The sequence below is a fragment of the Micromys minutus genome, assembly GCF_963924665.1.
Source record: "Micromys minutus genome assembly, chromosome: 2".
NCBI classification, from domain to species: domain Eukaryota; kingdom Metazoa; phylum Chordata; class Mammalia; order Rodentia; family Muridae; genus Micromys; species Micromys minutus.
The window spans coordinates 75,127,857-75,153,305 of record NC_137971.1 but is presented as its reverse complement, the minus strand read 5'-3'; the positions used below and the strand labels follow the sequence as shown (position 1 = coordinate 75,153,305).

Here is a 25,449-nt window from a genome sequence, read left to right as displayed (position 1 = left end):
TGCCCTCTGACCTCCATGAATGCACAACACCATGTATGACCCCCCACTTTGGTATGGACACAGTAGCACAAACACAGACACAAAATGAATAAGTGTTTTGAAAGGGACTAGGTGATAAAATCACTACTCATTATCCACAACTTCCATATTTGCAAATTCTTTGAATCACTGAACTGCAGCTCTAAACTCAGTACTGAGGCACTCATAGGGAGATGCATTTTTCTCCTGAGGTCAAAAATGAGGGCACCTTGTCATCAGCGCTCACGCTATATGCAATGTTAATCTTATAGTCTCCCTAATACCACTGTTTTCTGATTTTTATCTTATCCACACACTCGCTGCTTGCAATGCCTAATCCTGTGAAAAGATGGCACTGAAGGTGAAGTGCATCTAGAAGTTGATGATATTGCTTACCAAGAAAATATATTATGGAAACTTTATTTGGGAGTGAGTTATGCTCTTGTTCGTTTTGAGTTCCACGTAAGCAAGGCAACTGTATATAGTCACGTATGGATCAATTGAGGAGAATGTTGCACCAGAGGCTTTCAGCACCAAAGTTCTTCATTTCACCTTGTGGAGACCATTCAGTATTGGTCTGATCGATGAGTCAGTAAATAGCACGGAGAGTTAAGAGCCGATTCCACAGCTAACTGTGGCTGCCTTTATCTATGTTGACTTGATTGGCTGGCTGGAAGATGTCAGCTCAGCCCCTTCATCCTTCTCACTGAATCCATGTTCAGATTGTGCATGGTGTTTTGTGGTGACCAGCAACCTTTTAGAGACCTCCTGGGAAAGCTGGGAAGCGGCCTGGTTGCTGTCCACGGTGCTGATGTCTATTTCCTGCCGGTGAAGCAGCAACCACACAAGTGAATCTAAAGACCTCAGTCCAGAGCTGGTCAGACGGCTTACCATGTAAAGGCACCTATGGCCAAACCTGATGACTTGAGTTTGATTCCTGGGGTCCACGTGTCAGAAAAAGAGAATCCATTCTGAAAATTGTAATCTGGCCTCCACACATGTACCATATAGCATGTAAGTGTCCCCGCATACAAAATAAATAAGGGGTTAGTGAGATATCTCAGTGGCTAAGAGAACTTCTTGTTCTTACAGAGGACCTGGATTTGAGTCCCAGCACTCATATGGTGGCTTACAACTGTTTATAACTTCAGTTCCAGGGAATCGGATGCCCTCTTCATCTGACCTCCAGCTACGCACATGGTTACAGACATACATGCAGGCAATGCATTTAATACATTCATATACATAAAATAAAAAAAATAACATATTTCAAAAGTCAAAGACCCTAATCCTGACTCCCCAGTAATCAGTTTCTAAAAGAGACTTTGTCAAAGAACAAGATTGAACAGATAAACTTGCTCTCATCCTACAGGCACGAGAACCAAAGGCCATTGTTCTAGAGCAAGGAAAAAGCCAGCTTGGGAGCAAGGTTCTTTATCCCGCAGGGTTCCCACTCTTATGTCTAAGCTCTTGTCTTCTAAACTGTGCCTTACACACCTTTAAGTTGCTTCTGGATCTCCAGAAGCCTTCTGACAGTTCATGTAATCTCTTGAGACCCTGAACTCCTATATTTACCTCAAACCTCTATCTATTGTAGAAAAAAGTTTCAGGTGGTATTGATTTTAGGGAAAGTGACCCATGAGATTAGAGAAGCCAGGGAACGGAGGATCTCAGTGAGACTGTTGTTTGTGAGTACCAAAGAAAACTGGGCTCGGCAATAAGGGCATTTGCTGCTAAACCTGATCATCTGAGTTAGTTCCCAGAATCCACGTGGTGGAAAAAGAAAACCCGTCTTAGTCATGGTTTCTATTCCTTCACAAAACATCATGACCAAGAAGCAAGTTGGGGAGGAAATGGTTTATTCAGCTTACACTTCCATACTGCTGTTCATCACCAAAGGAAGTCAGGGCTGGAACTCAAGCAGGTCAGGAAGCAGGAGCTGATGCAGAGGCCATGGAGGGATGTTGCTTACTGGCTTGCTTTCCCTGGCTTGCTCAGCTTGCTTTCTTATAGAACCCAAGAGTACCAGCCAGGTATGGCACCATCCACAAGGGCCCTCCCTCCTTTGATCACGAACTGAGAAAATGCCTTACAGCTGGATCTCATGGAGGCATTTCCTCAAGGGAGGCTCCTTTCTCTGTGATAACTCCAGCTTGTGTCAAGTTCACACAAAACCAGCCAGTACAAAACCTATTTCTAAAAGTTGTCCACTGTCTTCTGCTTGTGGCTAGCATATGCCTGCCTGCCTGTGCACACATGTGTATAGGCTTATATATTTGAATACTTGGTCCCAGAATTTAATAAGGATTAGGAGGTGTGGCCTTGTTGGTAGAGGTGTGGGATTTAAGGTTTCAAAGTCTCATGCCGTTCAGAGTTAGCTCTCTCTGCCTCCTGGCTGTCTCAAGATGTGAGTTCTCAGTTACTTCTCCAGCAACATGCTTTTCTTCTATGCAGCAGTGCTCCCTACTGTGACGGTCGTGGACTCGCCTCTGAGAGTGTAAGCCCCAATAAACTTTTTTTTTTCTCTAAGTTGCCTTGACCATGGTGCTTTATCTCAGTTATAAGAAAGCTCAGGCATTCTTTCATTGTAGCCTTTAATTTTTAAATTTAATTCACTTCTTTGTTGTGTGTCTGGCCTGGAACTTGCACTGTAGTTCCAGGCGGCCTTAAAATCATGGTGATTCTCTTGCCTTAGCTTCCCAACTACTGATTATGGATGTGACCTACTCTGCCTTGCTAACACATATCCATTTTAACAAAACAAAATAACAACAAGGTAAAAACACTTGTAAACCTATATTGAGAAATAACCTCTTTGAACATAAATATTCTCTAATACATGTATGTTTTAACACATACTTCCATGACAGTTATACACAGTCTACTGTCATTATGGCGTATGTACTGTTTTACATCCCTACCTTTTAGCTACCCCTTTTGTTACGTGAACTACATTGAGTACATTAACATGAGAAAAAAGTCCCATTAGCAGGAATTGATTCTGAGGACCTAATTGGAAATATACACAAGATTTTATACAGAGAATAATTTATATTAGTAAATACTTAGAGACAATATGCATACCACTAAGTTGAGCAAGTAAATACTTTGATGGCTTAAGTATGTGTGCATAGTGGCTGGGAAAGCCACCCGTCACAGGAAAGCCACCCGCCACGCGTCAGGAAATGAAAAGCACGGCTCTGCTACAATATGAGAACAGACCGTGTAATATTATTTTAGAAAATCTCAGTGCATTTAGAAACAGAGTATATTTAAAACTTTCAGACTGGAGAGATGGCTCCGTATTTAAGGGCATACACTGCTCATGTAAAAGAAAGACCCAAGTTTGATTCCCAGCACCCACATCAGGCAGTTTCCAACTGCTTATAACTCCGAGGAATCCAATGCCTTTTCTGGCTTCTGCAGGCACCTGAACTCACGTGAACGTGCCCTCTCTCTCTCTCTCTCTCTCTCTCTCTCTCTCTCTCTCTCTCCCTCTCTCCCTCCCTCCCTCTCTCTCTCTCTCTCTCTCTCTCTCTCTCTCCCTCTCTCTCTCTCTCTCTCTCTCTCTCTCTCTCACACACACACACACACATACATACACATACACACATATACACGCAAACACAATTAAAAATAAATCTAAATTAAATAAAAAAACCCTCATCATATGCAATATATAACTGATATTAAACTTCTCCACTGAAAGTTCTTGGGCCAGCAGGCCTATACAGTTCAAATGGCCCTCAGCACTGTTGTCTTCATACTCCTACTAGGTTGGTCTATTAAGCCATGCCATGGCTTTCCAAATCCAAAGTCCACAAATCCACATTCTTCCAAACAAAAGCATGGGCAGGCCTATCACAGAAATACCCCAGTCCCTGGTACCAACTTCTGTCTTAGTTAGGGTTTTACTGCTGTGAACAGACATCATGACCAAAGCAAGTCTTACAAAGGACATTTAACTGGGACTGGCTCATGGGTTTAGAGGTTCAGTCCAGTAGCATCAAGGTAGGGACAAGACAGAATCCGGGCAGGCATGGTACAGGAGGAACTGAGAGTTCTACATCTTCATCTGAAGGCTGCTATTAGAATACTGGCGTCTAGGCAGCTAGGATGAGGGTCTTAAAGCCCACACCCACAGTGACATACCTACAAGTCCACACCTACTCCAACAAGACTGCATCTCCAAATAGTGCCATTTCCTGGACCAAGCATATACAAACCACCACACGTGTGTATGTATGTATGTATATATTTCAAATCATAATTGACTTAGTCAGGGTTTTTAGTATGATAAAACACCGTGACCAAAAGCCACTTGGAGAGAAAAGGGTTTATTTACACTTACATGACCTGATAACAGTTCATCACTAAGGATATCAGGGCAGGACCTCAAGTAGGGAAGGAGTGTGGAGCCAAGAACTGAAGGAGAGGCCACGGAGGAATGCTTTTTATTGGCTGACTCCTCACGGCTTGCTCCCTTGCTTTCTTATAACCCCCGGGACCACCAATCCAGGGTGACACCACCCACAGTGAGCCGGTCTCTCCTGCATCGGTCATCAACCAAGAAAATACAGCACAGGCTTTCCTACAGGCAAATCTTACGGAGGCATTTTCTGATTTGAGAGCCTCTCTTCCCAAATGAGTTAGCATGTTAACTCGTGTTAACAACACACTAGCCAGCACAATGATCCTACTCAAGTCTATTTAGAGAGAGCTATTGTTATGTTAATTCTTCACCTGAGCATTTGTTGCAAGAAGTTATAGGGATTGGGGGGGGGGGTTTACATTGTTCTCCAATAATGCTTGACATGTTGCTTTGACCCACCAAAGAGGCATCTCGTGGGAAGCCAGAGGTCCAGACTCCTGAGACCCGTGCCACCCTGTTGAATCCAAGCACAGGCTGGTATCAAATTCACTTTGTAGCTGAGGATGACCTTGAGCTCCTGAGCCTCTTGTCTCACCCAAAAATCCAGTCTAACACCGTAAGTGTGCACCACCACATTCAGTTTATATAAGAGTGGATCTTCGGTTATGTTAAACAAGCACTCTACCAACTGAGCTACATCCTCAGCTCACGAGTCTGTAGGTGGGGCTGAACACATTTAACTCTAAGGTGTTTTAATACTTATTAACACCCTCTCTTTGGGGGGGGGTCATGTTTCTTCCCAGAGCAAAGGGATCATAACTTGGATACCTGTCTTGGATCCCTCACAGTTTCAGCGTTCTAAATGTGTTTCTAACAGTCAGTTTGTGTGAGTCCCCACAGAAAGACAGCTGACAGGGCCAAAGAATGAGAGGTCTGGTTAAATAGCTCCTGCTGCCCACAGTGGAACTCTAGAAGATGCTGAAACTGCTTCATGCTGCGTGTCCTGGCCAGGTCTGTAGGGTGAGGAGTAAACGGCTGTGAGGAATGTCTGCTGGAACTGGGATAACGGTGATCTGGGCCTCTAGAGTGAGGTGTGGGATGCTGCAAAGGACCTGGGGGCTGTGACCCGCGGGAATGCAGGTTGAAGAGTGGCCTCTGGGAGGCAGCAAGCACGCACGGTGCCACCGCAAGACACAGCGCAGCCCGGGTTGAGCTGAATCAGGACGGCAGGTGGCACTGCGGGGTCGCGGCTTACTCCGGGCTGAGACAAGTCGGGGGTGGCCTGGGGAAAACACCTGGGCAGGTGCAGGCGGAGTCTGAGTGGGGAGGAAACTCTAGGGGCGGGGCCTGAGCCTGACCCACGGGCGCTCCTGGCCCTGCCACTTGGAGATGCTTGGCTTTATGAGGCCAGAAGAAGAGGAGCGTCTCCAGACTGTACACACGCCAGCCGTGACCCTTCGGATCAGACAGGTAAGCCCAGCCGCGTCAGGTCACTTCGATTCCGGGGTTCCAGGCACTTGAGCAGCCACGGGGCGTGGTGGCTTCCAAGAAAAAAAAAGATTATTTTGTCCACGGGTGGCGGGATGCTGAGACATTTCCCAGAGCTTGGCTCGCGATCCAGAGCTGAGCGACAGAGGCGTTTCTGAGCCGGTGTGCGTGGGAGGGGCGCATCTCCGATCTTCTTTTCTCAGCTCACCCCACTTCCCAGGTTTGAAGGGCGTGCTTAGCCGCGACTGTTCTTTCAGCCGCGGGAAAGCTTTTCTTTAGAGGTGCCTGCTGCAGAAAGAAACAAGCACTTGAAGTGGGCTAATTGAAAGAGGCACCCGAGACTGCAGCGGCGCGATAGCTGGCACGAAGCAGATGACTTTTGCCCTCAAACTGCGCCAGGTCGCTTCCCTGACCTGAGTGGGGTAGCTCTGTCCCAGGGCCTGAGGTTCTGAGGCTCAAGCTATTTCTGAATAGCACCGTGGTATGGCGGGAATCAAAACATTGTCTGGTCCTAGGCTTTTGTGCCCAAATTCTAGGATGAACAGAGCCTTGCAAATATGTCACCCTTCACCAAGCTTCAGTTTCCTGACAGGGACAGAGGCAAGGGTTGGGGGCAGGTGAGGGAAGAGAGCAAAAAACTGGGGACCTGGAATTTCAAAGAATTCGTACTTTGTGTGGCCTTGGGCAGATTACCTAACCTCTTTACACCTGCGTTCGAATCTCTGTGGAATGGGGATAGTCATAACACCTCATTTAGTCTGTAGTGAGAATTAAATTAGGTGAAAATGTTGGGATAGGAACCCTGGGCATGGGTGTATCTGTAACTGACATCTGCCATTGTTGACACGGACCACTATCATTAAGCAATAACAAAACTAGTGTGTGTTCTTAGGTTCAAATCCTAGCCGGGACACTTTCTATTATGACCTTGGGCAAGCCACTTAGTCTACTGTGTGTCTCTCCGCTTCACTTGTGTACTAGGGAAAGGTTGTTATCTGCCTGGGAAGACTGTTGGGAGTACTCTGTGAGTTAACTCTTGAGTTCTGAGTGTATCATCTTCAAAGTCCTCTACCAAAGCCCTGGGCTGAATCAAGTCCCACAATCTAGTAGAGCTACAATCTTGCTTTGCCATGGAGTTGAAATATTTATGTGAACAGTCTGGAGTCCCCTGTCACATGGCTGGCTGATCCTCTGAGGAAGAGATGAACGGGAACCCCAAGAATCTAGAATTCAGCTTTTGGCAAATATCTGGGAGAGGGAGCCATCAAAACACACACACACACACACACACACACACACACACACACACACACTTTTTTTCTTTTTCTTTTTGACAGAGTCTTATTACATAGCCCTGGATGGTCTAGAACTTGATAACTTGATATATAGACCAAGGTGACTAAACTCACAGAGATCCTCTTCCCTCTGCCTTTTGAGTAACAGAATTCGAGGTGTGTGCCACCATGCTCCACGGCATTTGTCTTAAAGGATAACAACATACATTTAATTTAGGGTAAATCACACTGCTTGCCAAAGGACTAATAACTTTGTCCATAAGAGATATTTTTTCTCGGCCTAGAAAAATCACATAGGTCCGTGAGTGAGGCAGGTTACTGGGGCAGTCTGGCTGCCTCCAAACATCTCACCCCTGGTCTTCATTCTCTATTTCTTTTGTACTATAACCCTTAAACCCACAAGCATTGTAAACTTGAGAGCCTTGCCCCCACCCCCAGCTTTCCCCCAATCTTGGACCACATTTTATTGATTCGGGATGGAAGAAAGCTAATTCAGGTGGCCCGGAAGCCTGCCTAGAGAAGTGGATGGTGGACATCAGTATGTTAAGCAAACTAAGCCGTTCTCAAAAAGATGTTTTCTCTCTTATGTAGAACCTAGATTTAAGTGAGAGAGCAAGAGGAGTTAAGAAGGGGGACAGAGATTGTGGGGGTGGTCAAGTGGCAGAATACATGCGGTCTGAAAGCAGAATTTGGAGTTATTTGGGAGGAAGGAGGGGCCCAGCAGGTACAGTGAGGGAGAAGACAAACTGGAACAAAGTATAATATCACATATATATGAAAATGCCATAAAAAATCACCCCCACTATTTTATACACCATCATGAAAAAGAAAAAGAAAAGAGCGTGATGGGGCCATCAGAGTCCTTGACTTGGTGGCAGACCCCACGTAGACTTGCTGTGCATCTTGGGCAAGTGGCTCCAGCTCTCTGATGTGGAGATAACAAGAGTATATCTACGTCATGTAATTGTTGGAATATATGAACTACTGTATACTTCTATACAGAGATTACATAATTATGAGGCTGGTGCTTCTGTCCACGGTACCATGATCTAATGTACGACGTACTGTACATTGCTAAAATGAACTCACAGTGTGCTGTTTCTGCCGCTGAGATGCAACGTACGCGTGTGAATGCGTTCATTCGTTTTCCAATACTCACCCCAAAGGCTGCCATTGAATCAAGTTGCCTTCCAGAAATCAGGGCAAATCAGGTCACATGGCACCTGTAAATACAGAGAGGCCAGCAGTCGTGGGGCTGGAGAGACACCAGGTAAGGAGAAGAAATGAACCAGAAATCATTTCACTTATAAGAAAGCAACCTGAAAAGGGGGCGGGAGAAACGTGGTCAGAGGAGATCTATGAAGCTGCTGGAGAGTTTTGGGAGATTTCATCAGCCAGCCTGACATGTGCTCTGTGCAGGAGGGACATTTCACTAGGCACCGGGAGACATCGTAAAACAGGAGGGCTGCTCTCAAGAAGTGGCCAATGGAAGCGATAAGGCACGGGTTCTCGTGCCTCTGCCTGATAAAAGAAGTCTGGCTAGGTTGCTGTGAGGGCGCCTGCCCCAGGAACTCCAGGGAAAGGTCCTTCAGCCAGTCCAGCCAGTATGTGCAGGTTACACATTGCCCTGCCCCCACAAGGTTAGGCCTGGGGGCCCTAAGAGGAGGAGGCAGTTGTTGTGGCCCAAAGCAAATATCCTGGAGAAGGGGCCAAGGGCTCAGAATTGTAGCCTGTCCAGCCCATAGAAGAAAAGGGCCTCTAAAAACACGTGGGCTTGGTGTTTCCCAGTCGCAGGCTCCAGAGATGGGCTGACAGGTCTGTGCTTGCAAGCTCACTAACTCGGCTTGTCTGTCCCTTAGAACTCTGCAGGCTGCAAAGTCCCGTCCTTACCATGGCGCCGGGAGAGAAGATAAAAGCCAAAATCAAAAAGAATCTGCCGGTTCGAGGCCCCCAGGCACCGACCATTAAGGATCTGATGCATTGGTACTGCCTGAACACCAACACCCACGGCTGCCGCCGCATCGTGGTGTCCCGAGGCCGCCTCCGGCGCCTGCTGTGGATCGCGTTCACGCTGACTGCAGTGGCCCTCATTATCTGGCAGTGCGCCCTTCTCGTCTTCTCTTTCTACACCGTCTCTGTGTCCATCAAAGTCCACTTCCAGAAACTGGATTTCCCTGCCGTCACTATCTGCAATATCAACCCCTACAAGTAAGAGGCTGCCCTGGCATCTGGGAGAGGGAAGTCTGGCCTGTCATGGATGCCAAAGCCCCTCCCCCAGTGTGGCGGTAGGAGCGCCACACCAACCTGCCGACACGGGTTGTTTTCAGCTCAATGGCTATGTTCATGGCAGGTAGGCAGCGGAGGCTGTCTCACCAATTCTGTTTGGTGACTAGGCCTGAGATGAGGTTAGCCCTCTGCCTTCCCCCCACCCACCCCACACACATCTGTAGCCCAGCTGAGCCTTCCCAAGTTCACTCCCTTCCTCTCCCCCCAAAGCCAGGCTGACTCAGAAGTGATACTTCCGGAAGTATCCTTGCTGCCCTGACCCCTCATCTCCGTGAACCCAGCCCAGTAATTGAGCTCCATGGGCTCTGGACAGGATCAACCCTTGGTGCTGCCCTGTTGTCAGTGGCAGGACCTGTTCTAAGTGGGTCATCAGAGTCCTCGGAATTATGGGAAACTGATCTCAGAGACCAGTCAGAAATGCAGCCGACTTCGTCAGAGAGGGGTGCAGAGAGCGGGGGGGGGGGGGGAAGTGCAGAGAGCAGGGGTGCAGAGAGCGGGGTGCAGAGAGCGGGGTGCAGAGTGGGAAGAGCAGAAGAAGCTGGACCAGCCAAAAGCTTGATTTGTTCAGAGGCATGTACTTGAAGGCAAAGGTCAAAGCCAAAATCAGGCCTCAGATTCATTCTCTACCTCCAAAGTCTCCTCAGTCTTCCTTTCTCTCCATCCCCAGCTTTCCCTTCTTCTTTCCCCACTGATGTTCAAAACCGCAATCATTTACTCAGCTTTTGCAAATCGTCAGACATTTTTCTGGTTTCTGGGGCACAGTGCAGAATAACCCTAACACATTCTTTGCCCTAGGGGAGCTTATACTTCGAGGGAGTAAAGTATTAACAAATATACTTACGCTGCTACAAATAATAATAGTGGCCCTTTAATTACTTATGGGCATATATCTTTCTTTGAAAACTTTAACATTGTTTATATACTTGGAGACAGAGCCAGGCTATGTAGCACATACAGGCCTTGAACTTAGATCTTCCTGCTTCAGCTTCCCAAGTGCTGGCATTGTAGCTATGTACCACCAAACCCAGATATATTTCTTATACTTACAATAAACAAGTTGACCCCCCCCTCCTTTTTTTTTTTTTTTTTTTTTTTTTTACAATTTTACAAGTTGTAAAAAAGTTCATCTTACAGATAAGCAGGCTGGGAAACTGAGACACAGAAAAGCTAAGAAACTTGTCTAAGGTCACATACTCTGGATTAGGAGGGAGAGTTTGAACAAGGCAGAAAGTTTGACTCTGAAATTAATATCCTTAGTTTTTATGCTATGTCATAACCTCTACAGAAAGCAAGGTGGGGGGGAGGAAGAGAGAGTTACGAGAGAGGCTTGGACCATTTGGTATAGTGACGAATTTTTTAATGCCATTATATTTGATGTAGTTAGCCCCACACCCCATTTTTTTGTGAGCTTGGGTATTGTCAAGGTGACAGTCTAATCTCTCGAATCCCAGCACTGGGCAGATGATGTCCAGTAGGCAGAGGCAGAGTGTGATGGGTGGAAACGGAGCCCACCCCTGTATGGTTAGCAACTATTAACATAGCCTCACTTTTGCTACTTTATGGGAGGCACCTGAGAGTCAACCAAAAGTAGACAGAAGTGGAAAAGGTAGGGAGCCAGCGGTCATTCTGAATGAGTCAAAAGGCGAAAGGAGACATAGGGCTGACATACCAAGATAGAAGACAACATGAAGAAGCTACTGCACTGTGCTAGGGGCCTTTCTTCTCCATGACATTTTGTTTCCTATTGGGTAGGTACAGTGCTGTGAGTGACCTCCTGACTGACTTGGACAGTGAGACAAAACAGGCCTTGCTGTCCTTGTATGGGGTCAAAGATTTTCCAGAATCTCAGAAACACCGGGAAGCACGGTCCGTGAGGTCCACCTGGGAAGGCACAGCACCTAGATTCCTCAACCTGATCCCACTGCTGGTCTTCAATGAGAGCGAGAAAGGAAAGGCCAGGGACTTCTTCACTGGTCGGAAGCGGAAAATCAGTGGGAAAATCATTCACAAGGCTTCTAATGTCATGCACGTTCATGAGTCGAAGAAGCTGGTGGGATTTCAATTGGTAAGACTCACTTCCTCACAGTTCATGGGTGTGGGGAAGATCGGGAAGCTGGTGGGCTCATAGTCTCTTCTCGATCACTGCAGTCACTAGGCCAACTGGAAGATTTATACCTTATTAAGGGTGAGTCGGTGGCAGGCAACTGAAACCAGCTCAAGCAGGCTTCAGCAAGGGGAAAAAAGTGTTAAACAGCCAGTGACTCACAAGAACTTTTTAAGGGACAGAAATTTAGGGAGACCTAGTGATCAGGGGAGCAAGAAATGCTGGGATTCATTCAGATACTGATGCTGAAGTACAGAGGCCATTTTTACTCTTCCTGTTAATGCCTAAGATTCAGATTCAGTCGTGGGATTCTACTTAGACAAGCTTGGGGGATACCTGATCACCCCCTGAGAGATTGGGGGTGGAGTGCTCCAAAGCAAAAATGCTGCCCAGACATCAGAAAGGGGGAAATATAGAATCACAGCAAATGCGCAGAGTTCCCAGTAGTACTTGCTTCTGTGAGATACCATGGCTAGGTTCTAATCTTCCCCCACCCCCATCCCATCCAAACAACAATAGGAAACAGCTATTCACTGAAAGTGAATTCCACTACCGTTCTGGGCAAAGTCTGTCATCACTGTGTTTCTCCATGCCACCACTAGAGCAGGGACAAGAACTTTTCTTCACCTTAAGAGCCTTGATGGTGAGACTTTTGAGTCTAGCAGTGTTTTCTATCAATGTAAACACATTTTCAACAAAGAAAAGGGGCCTCATCAAAACTTCTATGATGTCAACATCCAAAAGATATCTACATGATTCTCTTGATACTAAATTCTTTGGACATTTGTCCTTTCAGGTGACTTTACAAGCCCAGGGTGAGGAAAATGCCTGGAATGTTCCATGGCTTCTCTCTAGAGCCCTCATAATTAAGTATTTCAAGCATGAGCCCTTCCAGCTGCTTGCTATGTGTGTCTGGGTAGGTTGGTATTCCAGCTAACATTCTGTCAGTGACATATGCCATAAATTAGTGCCTTGTCTGAGATCCTGCAAAGAAGTAACATCAGAGTCTGAGCTAAAGCCCAGTTTTCTAGACTGTGTCTATAAGAAATGAGAGCATTCAATAGAAAGACACCAGTATTAATCAGCTAAACCCTAAATATATGAGAACCCTAAAAACTTATTTTGCTTCTTGTCCAATGCAGACAGTAATAGGAAGTCACAAGAACTGACTTCAATGTCCTGCTTTGCTCTCTCTTCTCTCCTTGAGGCTTGAAGTTAACCTGTTCAAGCTCCCAGAAGTGAGAGGAGACCAATCTTGTTCCCAAGGATCTATCCTGGCATCAGCCCTTCTGATAGCACTAGAATTGATAGGCTGGTGTTCCCTCTTCTTCACAGTGCTCAAATGATACCTCAGACTGTGCCACCTACACCTTCAGCTCAGGAATCAATGCCATCCAGGAGTGGTACAAACTTCACTACATGAATATCATGGCACAGGTGCCTCTAGAGAAGAAAATCAACATGAGCTATTCTGCTGAAGAACTGCTGGTGACCTGCTTCTTCGATGGGATGTCCTGTGATGCCAGGTCAGAGGTGACACTCTCTGAGGACCAGAGGCTCTAAGCTCAGGCCCTTTCCATGCATCTAGAGTCAGACATTGAGAATACTGACTCTGCGCTTTGGAAAATCACTTACAAGGAAGCTGGGTTTCAGGATCACTTGGAAAATGTACCTGACATGGAATAATAATATTTTTAAACCCATTAAATCTCCCATCATGCTATAGGGTAGACAATAGCATGTGTCTTTGTATATTACTATGTTGTATACCTATGTCTGAGAGCCACCACCCTGATACAAAAGAAGAAAGAAGGAAAGAAAGGAGGAAGGGACAGAGAAATGGATGAAGGCAGGCATATAGCCAAGTGTTCATATTGTGATCATTCTGCTTTAGATATAATAATCAGATCCCTGCTGGTGACTATGAAGTCGATGGGACATTACAAGGTGATCCCTCCAGCCTGAAGGGTTTAACTACCTTCCTTTTTGTATTCTAAACCTTTCTGTCCCTGCTATATGTTAATAGGCACATTATTCAAGGCAATTATTGAGTGATTAGGATAATCTCATTCTGGGGGTGAAGATCCTAAAACTACATGATGGCCACAGGATGAGACGCCTTCTCTGAAGATCATTTTCATAGTGTTGAAGGTTTGAAAAGCTCCAGGTGTTGGCCGAGAAATTTAAGGGTAGAGGGATTTAAGTACAGGCATGTGACACAAAGAATATTGTGTCAGTGCTGAGGACAGAGTTCTGTTGATTTGAGTTTGCTTAACTTGCACAAAGCACTGAGTTCCACTCCTCAGTATGGTGATACACCTCTACTCACAGCACTCAGGAAATGGAAGTGGGAGTATTGGATGGTCAGTGTTATTCTTGGCTACACGGGGAATTTGAGGTGAGCCTGAGACACATGAGACCCTATTTCAAAGACAAAATTGTATCAAACCAAACTAGAGACAGTGGAGGAAGGATTAAGAGGGAGAACAAAAGCCTGGTCTAATTCTACATCAAGGTTTGCCAACCCTGCTGAGGGGCCTGTTCATTTCATCCGAGAGAAAATGGGACCAGTGAGTCACATGCTCATTCATTATCCCAAAGGAAAGCCTTCCCCATGCACACAATGCTCCCTGACTTTGATTGAGATACACAAGAGCAAGTCCCAGCCCAGCTCTTTCTGAACCTTTTCCTTCCTCCACAGGAACTTCACACTTTTCCACCATCCAATGTATGGGAACTGCTACACATTTAACAACAAAGAAAATGCCACCATCCTCAGCACCTCCATGGGAGGCAGTGAGTATGGTAAGGAGGCCAGCAAGGAGGGAACTACGAGACAAGAGTAGCTATCTTGATGGCAGCAGTGCAAGTGGGGATGATTGTGCCTTGCCCTGTCCATCTAAAGCAAAGGCGTTCTTTCCCTCTCCCCGTGCATAGGCGAGCATCTGTGGTTGTTCTTTTCTCCCAGATGGGCGTGGTTTTTTTCTGACTTCTTTATCTTTAGGAGAGCGACAGGAACACTGCTGGGCTTCCTTCAGCTGACAAACCTCTCTTGCTGGGGTGACTAATCCTGGTCAGGTGGCGTCTAAACAGGGCTAAACCCAGATGGGCTGAGTAGGAGATTAGGCGGGCAGACACACCTTTAGCTTAGTTAAGATGACAGATTCTGGAGCCAAACCCCAGATCTGCCTCTCACTGTGTGACCTTGGTTGTTGTCCTTTGACTATAAACTGAGAACAATGACAGTAGCTCCCGTACATGCTATTCAGAGTTCTTAGAATAAGTTCCGGGACATGCTCAAGCTACCATACTGAAGTGCAATAGTTAGGGCGGCATCATCAATAGGTATTAATTTCTTGTAATGCTAAAGGTTAGACGTTCAAGGTCAAGGTCCTGGTGTTTGTGGATTTAGATGAGACTTCTTTCTTTTCTTGGTTGCAGATGGCTATCTTTTGCGTGTATCCTCGCGTGGCCCTTTCTCTGTCTCAAAAGGGTGCTGTAATGTCTCTCCTTTTTATAAGGACACCAATCCAATCAGATTAGCACCAGGACCTTAAGACCTCATTGATCCTTAATTAATGTTGTATCTTCAAGTGCCTTTACATAGGAGGCTGGCACTTCACCCTGGGAATCTGGTCCAGGGGGGGTACACATGCCAGCCACACACACTGTGCATACGGCCACCGCTGACATTGCTGTTACTGAAACCACAATCCTATAGGGCACTTCTATTTCTACTAAGTTCTGTTTGGTAAGGAAGGTAAGAACATGGTAGATTGGCTTGGTTTTTTCACAAAAAGATATCCTCCATACCTTTTTTGTGCTGATGAACATCCAACCAAGGACCTTACACATGGTGGGCAAAGCACTCTGAGGCTAAGCTATGCTCCCAGATTATTTTGAAATAGAGTCTCACTAGATAGCCCAGGATGGCCTCAAACCTGTGAGCTTCCTACCTTGGCCTCCTGAGCACCAACGGTTCAGGCCAAGGGGAATTTTTGAAAAGTTCAACACAAATAGAACTTAATTTGTTACACAGATATGCTTTCATTAGGAATACCCAGGCTCTTTTAAAGGGGAAACTTAGAACTCTGACTTTAATAACTGGGAAGCCTGTCCAAGACCATAAAAAGCCATGACCCAGAGAGCACACTGCAGTGGCAAGAGGCTGGCGGGGCACTGAGTAAAGAAGGACAGAGTCTTGGCTTTGCTGTGTGTCCTCCAGTTCACCACATCCCTCTCTGGACTCAGTTCCCTTATTTACAGAAGAGGTTAGAACTGCTCTGATGTTTCCATCTTTCAGTTCACACAGACCATTGGTTCCTTCACCAAACATTGAATGTTTGCCATAAACTGGCCCCAGTGAGGAGCTAGGGAAACAGTAGGGAACAAGACAGTTGTCATTCCTGTTTTTAGGGAGCTTGGGTTTCTGTGGAAAGAGAAATTTGGGAAATGAATAAGCATGCAGAGACATGATCTAATTATAAAATCAATGAGAGGTAGGAGAGGGAGGAAGCAGCAAAGGGCTCAGGAGAGGGGTGTAAACTGGGAAAGGGGGCTCAGAAATACTCACAGAAGCAGTCTGGGACCTAGAGAAGAAATTCAAGGTGTTCTAGAAAGATAAGTAAGGTGTATAAGTTACTTTTCTGTTGCTGTGATAAAAACAACATGACCAAGACAACTTTATAAGTATAAGCACTTAATTTGGCTTACAGTTTAGTAGGCTGGAGTACATGGTAGTGGGGCAAAGGAATTGTGGAGGCAACAGCTGAGAGCTCCCATCTTGAACTGTAAGCAGGAGGGAGAGAGCTCACCAGAGATGGCAGGAAGTGTCTGAAAGCTTATCTTTGTGCCACCTCCTCCAACAAGGCCATAAATCTCAATCCTTCCCAAACAGTTCCACCAGCTGAGGAAATGAATTCAGACATATTAGTCTATGAGAAACATTCTTATGTAAATTACCACATAAGAGCAGTGTTCTTGGAGCTGACCCAAAAAGGGAAGGAATGGAATAAGTTGAGGGTAGAGGATAGATTGGGCTACATCTTCAAAGCCTTGACTGGGATAGACAGGGCAGACAACGGCATTCTCCTTTATCTAGAGAGATGTAGCTGAAAGGCTTCAAGCAGTGATCTGACCTGATTTCCAATTTCTAAAATTTCACTTGGCAGCTGTGTACAGATTATATCTTTTATACAGAGCAAGAGTAGGAGAAGAAGAGAGGTTAAACTAGCAACCAGATACACTATCACATCTTAGCTTTTTCCCAGCTCCACTCTATAAGCAGTCGCAGCACTGTAGGTACCTTTGGATGCCCAGCAGAACTTCCTTTGTCAACAACCACCTTCTTACGTCTCCTTTATATTGAACAGGAACTTACTGTTAGCCAGCACTATGACTGTGGTGTGTGTTTGAACCACACTTTGAACTTGCAATAAGCAGATTAAACACAAGTCCTGCTTTTGTAGAGATTCCAGTCTGGCACTTACCAACCTAGTATGTTCTGAAAGTCCCTGGGTCTTGGATCGGAGGCTCCCCATACCCCTGGGGACTGTTTTCTTCTAGCCTTTGACAACAACAAACTGCCCCGTCTTCCAGGGCTGCAAGTCATCTTATACATAAACGAAGATGAATACAACCCCTTCCTCGTGTCTTCCACTGGAGCCAAGGTGCTTATCCATCAGCAGAATGAATATCCCTTCATTGAAGATGTGGGGACCGAGATCGAGACAGCAATGTCCACTTCCATAGGAATGCATCTGGTAAGAGGATACTCAGTGGCTTGTGTTTAGAGGAGGATCACTTCTTGTTTTGAATGATGACTAAGAAAGTACAGCTAATGGAAAAGGATACTGTCTTCTACAAGAGCAGGGATCCGTGCTTTCCAATGGCTACCTCACTGGTCATTCCAGGAGTCACATTCAAGTTCATGTTTGCGTCTTCTATGCAGGTTAGCAAGCACAGGATGGCACCTAGGGAAAGAACCTAGGGAAAATTTCTTGTTGAAAACAGAACAAAGCACCAGGGACTTTGTTATGGAACCAAAGCATAGGACACTTGCTATAAATTTGTCAGTCGTGTAAAGAGAGCAGATCACATCCATCTAGGATACAAACACATGGAAGACACAGCAGCAACCACCTACAGGTCAGTATAAGGTCGTGTGGTTTTCAAGGGTCTGTAGCCCATCACACCCCCAGCAATTTCACTTCATCTACCAAGAACCCTTTCTACCCTCAAGCCTTTGATCTGTAACCTGGAGCCAGGCAAGTTCCAGAACTCACACACCTATCAAAAGGAGCATACATGGATCCCAGACACCAACCAACATAGCTTATTATTTCACTCTTAATCTTGGCCATTCTGACAAGAAGACATTATATCCACTGTAGATTTTTCTTACACCTTTTCCTTAGTGAAGTTTTTTTCTAACCTGTGTGTGATGAAAAAACTAGACTGTCTCATTATTTATGTCTTTATTAATGGATCACTATAAAGTCCCAGCTCTTGTGCCCCCATAAACTTAGTCTCCAGAGCAGTGGTTCAAATGGCCAAATCCAGTTGTCCATCTGGGCCAGATTTTTTAAACTAGAATCTGAAAGATGTACTAAGGATCAAAGTCTTGTGAGGATCACGAGTCAGTTCTATCAGGAAATGTGGCTTAGAAATGCACGTGCTTCTCAGCCAAGGGTTAGGAAGTGATGTGGTAGCCACTTGAGGTTTGATTGACACCCGTCATTGATTCAGTCAACAGTAATTTTCTGAGTGCTTTATAAGTGCTACATAACAGTGAGAAATGATGCAAATGACAAACTAGAATCACTATGTGCTTTGAAGGAGGAAGAAGGATTGGCATAGTGGTCTGCAACTATACCCTAGTACACTGATTGGAAGCCAAGGCTGAGGAGTTCCAGGCCTACCTCAAAAAGCAAGTAAAGAGGCAGGTGGCAGGAGAGCATATCCTGGGTGTCTTGGTCAGTTTTCTGTTCAAGTGTCTAAAGCTGGATTGTTTCTAAGTAGAGACTTTTGTCTGGCTTGTAATTTGGAGCTGGGACGTCCAGCATGGCAGTAACCGTTGATAAAGAGTCTTCATGCTGCACTGTAATAGGATGGAGGCCTCACAGAGTGAGCACTCTAGTTCAGGTTGCTCTTCATTTTCTTATAAAGCTCCCTATGCCATCATAGGGACCCACCTTCATGCCCTTAGATCCCGATGATCTCCAAAGATCCCAGCCCCAAATATTAATAATACGTGGGTTTGGGGACTACATTTCTAAAACGTGGATTCAAAGACACATATTGGGACCACAGAATTGGGATACTGACTCAGGGAAGCTGAGGTTCAGGGTATACTACTCCGAGGAAATGTGATTTAAGATTCACCGGTAGAGATGAGGAAGTAGGATGGTGGTGGTACCCAGGACATCTGTTGCTTCGATGTGATGATAAGGAAACTATTCTGAGAGCTATCTAGTGATACAGATGCTCTCAGATGCACATTGCTTGGGACCTTTGTTCCAATGTAAGAGACAGGTAGTGTGTACAGTTTGGGCTATGTGAATGCTGATTTCCCAAGGAGACACAAACGTCTTGAGTTTTCAGCATGTTCAAGTGAGGTACTGGAAAACCTGCTGTACCACTAATTTGTTCACTGATGAGACGAAGGCTTCCAGGAGACAACAGTGCCCATTTCCACCTAACCTCCCTCATGCAGTTTTGTGTACATCTTGAAAACAGACTTCAACCTTTTAGGACCTTTCAACTCCTCCTTCCCTCATTTTTTCACTTACTCTCTGCCTCCTGCCTCCCTCCACTCCCGCACAGTGTCTGCGAAAGGTTGAGTTAAATGAGCTTGTAGAAGTTCAAAAAGCAAATGGATTCCACCCACCCTCTGGGTCTCCGTTTTGAGCTTGGAAACACCCACCATATTGTTAAGCGAATATGCTCTATACTGATAGAGGGTAAACAAGGCTCTGGTTGAGTTTTTGGCTATGCCTGTAGAAAATCAAAGCCATACGGCAGGCAGGGTCAGTCAGCCAGAGGTATGATTGATGACCACGCAGAACAACAACTAAAAAGACAAGGATTAGTGAGAGGTCAGCAGGGGGTCACTAAGAATAAAGCCAAACAAACTAGACTTCCTTTTCCATTTTTCACATTTATTTGTTTGTTTACTTATTATCTATTAGGAATTGGTCAACAAAGTTTTTCTTATTTTTTTAAAGGCCTATAGTACTTAACATGTCCAAGATTCTGAATATCGAAAGATGAACCCAATCTTTAAGACAGGAAGACAAAAATCAACACACGTGGGCTTAGAAGCAGCTTGCTAGTGAAGTGTTGGTCTAGTATGCACAATGTTCTGGGTTCTAGCAACACACATTCGCACACACACACAGAGGTGGGGAAAGAGACTAATGATTAATCAATAAACATGTATTTGCTATATAGTGCTTATGTCTGGAGAAACCTAGACCTGTCTGTCTCATACCCAGTTTCAGATGTAGAACACAGCATAGCCACAGTAATTTCTGGGTAGATGAGTAGATGGAAGGAAGAAAGAATGGATAGATGGATGAATAGTTAGATGGATAAGTGAGAAACTGGGTGAGTAGATAGCCAGACAGAGGCTATTACAATAGCTTCCCAGAGGAAAAAAATTTGAAGACTAAGTTCCTGGCAAATGCTGTCAGAAGGGATAGTCCAAATAATTACAACAGGGTCATGGGTAGGAAGTTGAGCCACACGGTATAAAGCTTTTGTAACCTTGAAAGCTAGACATAGTGGCACATGCCTGTATTTATAGCAACAGAAAGAGCATGAGTTTGAGGCCTACATAGTGAGACCTTGTTTTTAAAAAGATCACATTGGTTAAAGTCCAATCAAAATGCTGGAGGCAGCACATTCACAGCAATCCCGGAAAGAAACTCAAGGACGATCATTCAATAGGACCGTCACTGTGAAGATGAGCTGGAGTGAGGCGTAGAAACACTGTTGAAGCAGCAGCGTTTGACAACGGATGTGTGCAGGAAAGGCTGGGAAGGACTACGTGGATATTTGGGTCCTGGGTGGGCTGTGGGGTGGGTCAATGTTAGACTAAGAATCAAGGAATAAAATAGGAAGTGTGGAGAAGATTCAAGACTTGCCCAGCTTGCTGTGTGTCGAGGGCAAAACAGATGAAATGAAAATGCCCAGTAAGGAGGCTGGAGGATGGCTCAGTGGTTAAGAGCACTAGCTGCTCTTCCAGAGGACTCGGGTTTATTTCCCAGCACCCCACATGGCAGCTCACAACTGTCTGTAACAGTTCCAGGACATTTGGCACCCTCACATCCACCCACATACAGGCAAAACCAGTGCACATAAAATCATTAATATATATATATATATATATATAGATAGATAGATTTATTTGATAATTTGATAATATTATATATATCCAATAAGTAGATGCTTTGAACCTGTAGCTCAAAAGAAAATCTGGGAGAAAATTCTAGACTTGGAAATAAATGCCATCATCCAAGACTTGAAACGGAACCCTGAACATGAACTGTTCAGGAACTGAACAGAAAAAAAAACAGAGAGGAATAGAGAGGCAGAGAAGCAGAAGGCAGAGTCTGTGTCAGGCAAATGGGACGGAGCATCAGGAATGTCTGCCACGTGCACCTGAGAGGTCAAGCAGGATGAAAGGTGAGAGGCATTCTCTGAGTTTGAGACCAAGAGGGCACTGGGGCTCTTTGCTAGGAGAGCCTGCAGTGGAAGAAGCAGAACAGAAACTGGAGTACAATGGGTTAGATGGTGAATGGAAGTTGAGGAAGTGAGCAGCCATGAAGGTGTAGGGTTGAATCATAGAGCAGAGAGGTAATTTCACTGTATTCCAAACCCAACAGTATTTTCAAGTTGTCCATAAATTCTTTTCACAAGGCTATGTGTCTCGGGTCACAGAGTCTGGCTTTACAACTTTTGTTATCTGATCTCCCAACCTCAGTAACCTCACCTGTATAAGGGGATGGTGAGAAACTGCTGCTTTGGGGCTGCTGAGAGTTCAGTGAATTAATGTCTGCTAGGCACTTGAGTCACATGCACTACATGCTTGGCATATAATAAATGCTCAGAAAAGCGCACTAGCATTACTGTGCATGTTTTAAGAAGAAGGTGTGTCCAGACCTGGTAATGAATACTTGCAATCCCAGCACAGGTGGAAAAGCAGTAACAGATTTGGTACCAACCTGAGGTACATCGGGAGACTTGTTTGAGGGGCAGCAGAGATATTAGGGAAGCTTATCTTTTCTTTTTAATAACCCCTTCTTTTATGAAAGAGAAATATACACACATGATATACATCTATATTACTACATAACAATATACTAATTTTACATAGATAAAACATGCTAATTCATTGTATGTGCTGAAAACATCTTTCCTAGTTTGTGTTTCCTTTGAGTTTCTTACAGTATTTTTCAATGGAAATCACTGTGTTACATAGGCACGCCTCTGTTTCCTTTCCTTTGTCAGTGTGTTTAGTGAGGATTTCCCCTCTTTGATAACAGATGCTGAAGTACACTTTCTTCCTGTTACATTACCACTTCATTTAATACTTAACCCACTTTGGTTTCTTTTCTTCAGGATGTAAGATAGAAACTAAGTATATTTCTTTCTCTGAAAATGTTCTTCATGTCTTAACTTCATATTTTGAGCAATTTGTTTCCACCATTAATTATGAGTACAAATTGTTTTGCAACACAAAGAAATATTTGTAACAAACCACAAAATACAAAGAGTTTCCTTTCTTTAACCTGTTTCAATTACTTTTCTTACTGTGACAAAAACAAAAACAAAAACAAAAACAAAAAACTACAACATAAAGACAAAGGCACTATGAAGAAGGGAGGTTAACTGGGCCTCACAGTTCGAAGGTACAGTCTGTGATGCTGAGCAGGAGGCAGCTGGTCACAGTGTGCCCAGAGCCAGGAAGCAGAGACACAGGTGCTCCGCTTGCTTTTTACGACTCCTTTATTCGGTCTGGGTCCCCAGCCTCCAGGATGGTGCTGCCCACATTCAAGGTGGGTTTTCCCACTTCAGCTAAACCCCTTTAGAGACGTTTTCACTGACACCCACAGAGGTGTGTCTTCTAGGTGATTCTAAAGGCACTCAATTTGACAGTCAAAATTACCCATCTTGCCACCCATAGTTGCAAGTAGAGAAAAGTCCTGCAATTGTCTTTTCTAATTTTTAAATTTGTTGATTTTTATTATTAAAATGAATTTTTTCCTGAGTATACTCCCCTGTAACCTGTTTTTACTTCCCTCAAATTCAAAATATATCACCAGCATCTTCTGTGGCACTAGACAGTCCTCCAGTTTTAATGACAACGTTGAATTTTGTTGTCTAGATGTTGACATTATGGTATTCTGTTTCTATGGCATTTAGTCGTCCTGTGGCATTGGAAGAAAATTGCTTCCAAGACTCTTCACTGATCCCAAAATCCATGGCGTGGCATTTGCATTATTTTTCTATATGCTTTAAATCATGCCTAGATTATTCATAATATTCAATATCATATAAACACTATGTAATCATTGAAAAATCTATAGCTGTTCATTATAAATGCATAGTCTTAGTTGGGGTCTCTACGGCTGTGACAGAACACCATGACCAAAGATAATCTGGGGAAAGGAGTTATTGCATCTTTTAGCTTGTAGTCCATTACCCAGGGAAGTCAGGGCAGGAAGTGGAAGGTAAGAGCTAATGCAGAGGCCGTGGAGGAGTGCTACTTCTGTTACTTTTTTCCCATGGCTTACTCAGCTTGCTTTCTTAAGCACCCAGGACCACCTGCCCATGACCGCAACACACACAAAGGGCTGGGCCCTCCCTCGTCAATCAGCAGTCAATAAGATGCACCACAGACTTGCCTTTAGGTCAATCTTATGGGGCACATTTTCAGTTAAAATTTCCTCTTCCCAGATATGTTTCTAGTTGTGTTAGTTAATATAACATCAGCCAGCAATGCATTTCTCCAAACATTTCCTACTCATAATTGGCTCAATCCTTTGATGATCAATCTGGTCCCTGTATAGAATGTGGTCATGTTTGCATAGAGCCTACACACTCTGTAAATATGGATATTATGTAAATATTATATATGTAGTTATACTTTATTATTTAAAGAATAATGACAAAGAAAGTATCAGCATATGCAATAGAGATATAGTTTTATTTATTTTTAAAGATTAGTTTGCATGTGTGTATGTGTGTGTGATTGCATGTGCATGTGTGTGTGTGTGTGTGCATGCAAGTATGTGTGTGTGCATGTGTGTGTAAGAGTGCATATGTGTGTGTGAGTGCATGTGTGTGTGTGTGTGTGAGTACAAGTGTATATGAGAATGCATATGTGTGTGTGAGTGCATGTGTCTGTGTGTGAGTGCATGTGTGTGTATGTGTGTGTGAGTGCATGTATGTGTGTGTGAGAGTGCATGTGTGTGTGTGTGTGTGTGAGTGAGTGCATGTGTGTGTGTATGTGTGCATGTACAGGTATACATGGAGGCCAGAATGTGTCAGATCCCTTGGAACCAGTGTTTCAGGAATTTGTGAACTGCCCAGTGTAAGTGCTTGGATGTGAACTAAAGTTCTAAGACAGCATGAGCTTGTAATAACTGGGCCATCTCTGCAGCGTCCACATGGTGTTTTAAAACACATTTTCAATCAACTATATATGTTACTGTTTGGTTCTGTCTGTCTGTCTGTCTGTCTACTGTATTGGTGTTCTCTACCAGTAAGCTACGACCCCACGTCTTTATTACCATCATCATCATTATATTTATTTTGAGACAAGGTGTCACTATGTAGCTCAGTTCAGCCTTGAATGCACCAATCCCCACCTCAGCCTACTAAGTTCCATTACAGGCAGTCCCCTACCCAGGCCTGCCATGTGCTTTAAGGTCACAAGTTCAATGCCTGCCTTCTCTGTGATAGAAGGCCCTGTGCTGTTGCTGTAAGGCCTGTCTGTTGGACCAAAGTGAATCAAGAGTGAGGTAGAATTTGAAAGGTGAACTGAGACCAGGGAAGGAATGCTTGAGTCACCAGGCAGCAAGGACACCAATGGGACGAGATCTGTAATTTAGAGGGGTGAGTGCAGGGTAGTGGAGGAGGAAGAGAAAGTGGGGGGTCAGGAGAACAAATGAGTGACTCTCAATACTCCCAGCGAGGGATAACGTCAGGTCAGACAGGAATAAGAATGATGAGGACTCAGCTGATTTGAAGATGCCTCTCTGTATCTTCCTGTTGACAGAAAGCAATGAAGGAGAAGCTTCTAGAATGAGACTTAGGTTTCTAGCTTGACCAGCTGGATAGACTAGAATGCCATTAGCTAAGATGAGGAGGATTTAGGGGGTGGGGAAATTCTGAGCTCAGACTTGGACAGTATCACTTAACTTTTGTTCCTTCTGAACCATCTTCAAAACCAGTGGCTTCAAACGACTACCAAGTATTAGGTCAGTCTGTGGGCTGTACACTGGGTTCATCTGGGAAGTTCCTCTGATCCAGGCCAGACTGTGTTGACCTCAGCCTGTGATGTTAGTAGCACGTAGGGTCAAGTGCTAGGTCTGTCATGCAACCTGCGTCTCCTCCCTGTGGCCTCTCCTTACCAGATGACTAGCTTGGACATGTTCACATGGATGGCACAGTCTCCAAGGTCAACAAGAGAAGGTTAATTCTGATGTGCATGCACTTTTCAAGTATCTGCTTGTATCTGGCTTGTTCATAACTATCGGCCAAAAGTGTGAGTCATGTGACCTACTCAAATTCAACCCCTGGAAAGCAAACCTTATCTCTTTATGAGATGGCAAGGCTTGGCTAATTTTTTGCAAGCCCTCACAGACATGGTGTGTTTA

The 25,449-nt window shown here is 44.7% G+C and overlaps 1 protein-coding gene across 1 annotated transcript in view; it reads left to right on the top strand.

Annotated features, from left to right (window-relative positions):
• Nucleotides 1-9,064: 9,064 nt before the first annotated feature.
• Nucleotides 9,065-25,449, top strand: part of SCNN1G (sodium channel epithelial 1 subunit gamma) — a gene marked incomplete at both ends in the record, with an annotated part of 28,816 nt that continues 12,431 nt past the window's right edge. The window contains 5 exons of the mRNA XM_080913313.1: nt 9,065-9,381; nt 11,212-11,524; nt 12,899-13,089; nt 14,265-14,368; nt 17,162-17,325. Coding sequence (XP_080769439.1) covers nt 9,065-9,381; nt 11,212-11,524; nt 12,899-13,089; nt 14,265-14,368; nt 17,162-17,325 — 1,089 coding nt within the window. The remainder of the gene's footprint in view (nt 9,382-11,211; nt 11,525-12,898; nt 13,090-14,264; nt 14,369-17,161; nt 17,326-25,449) is intronic.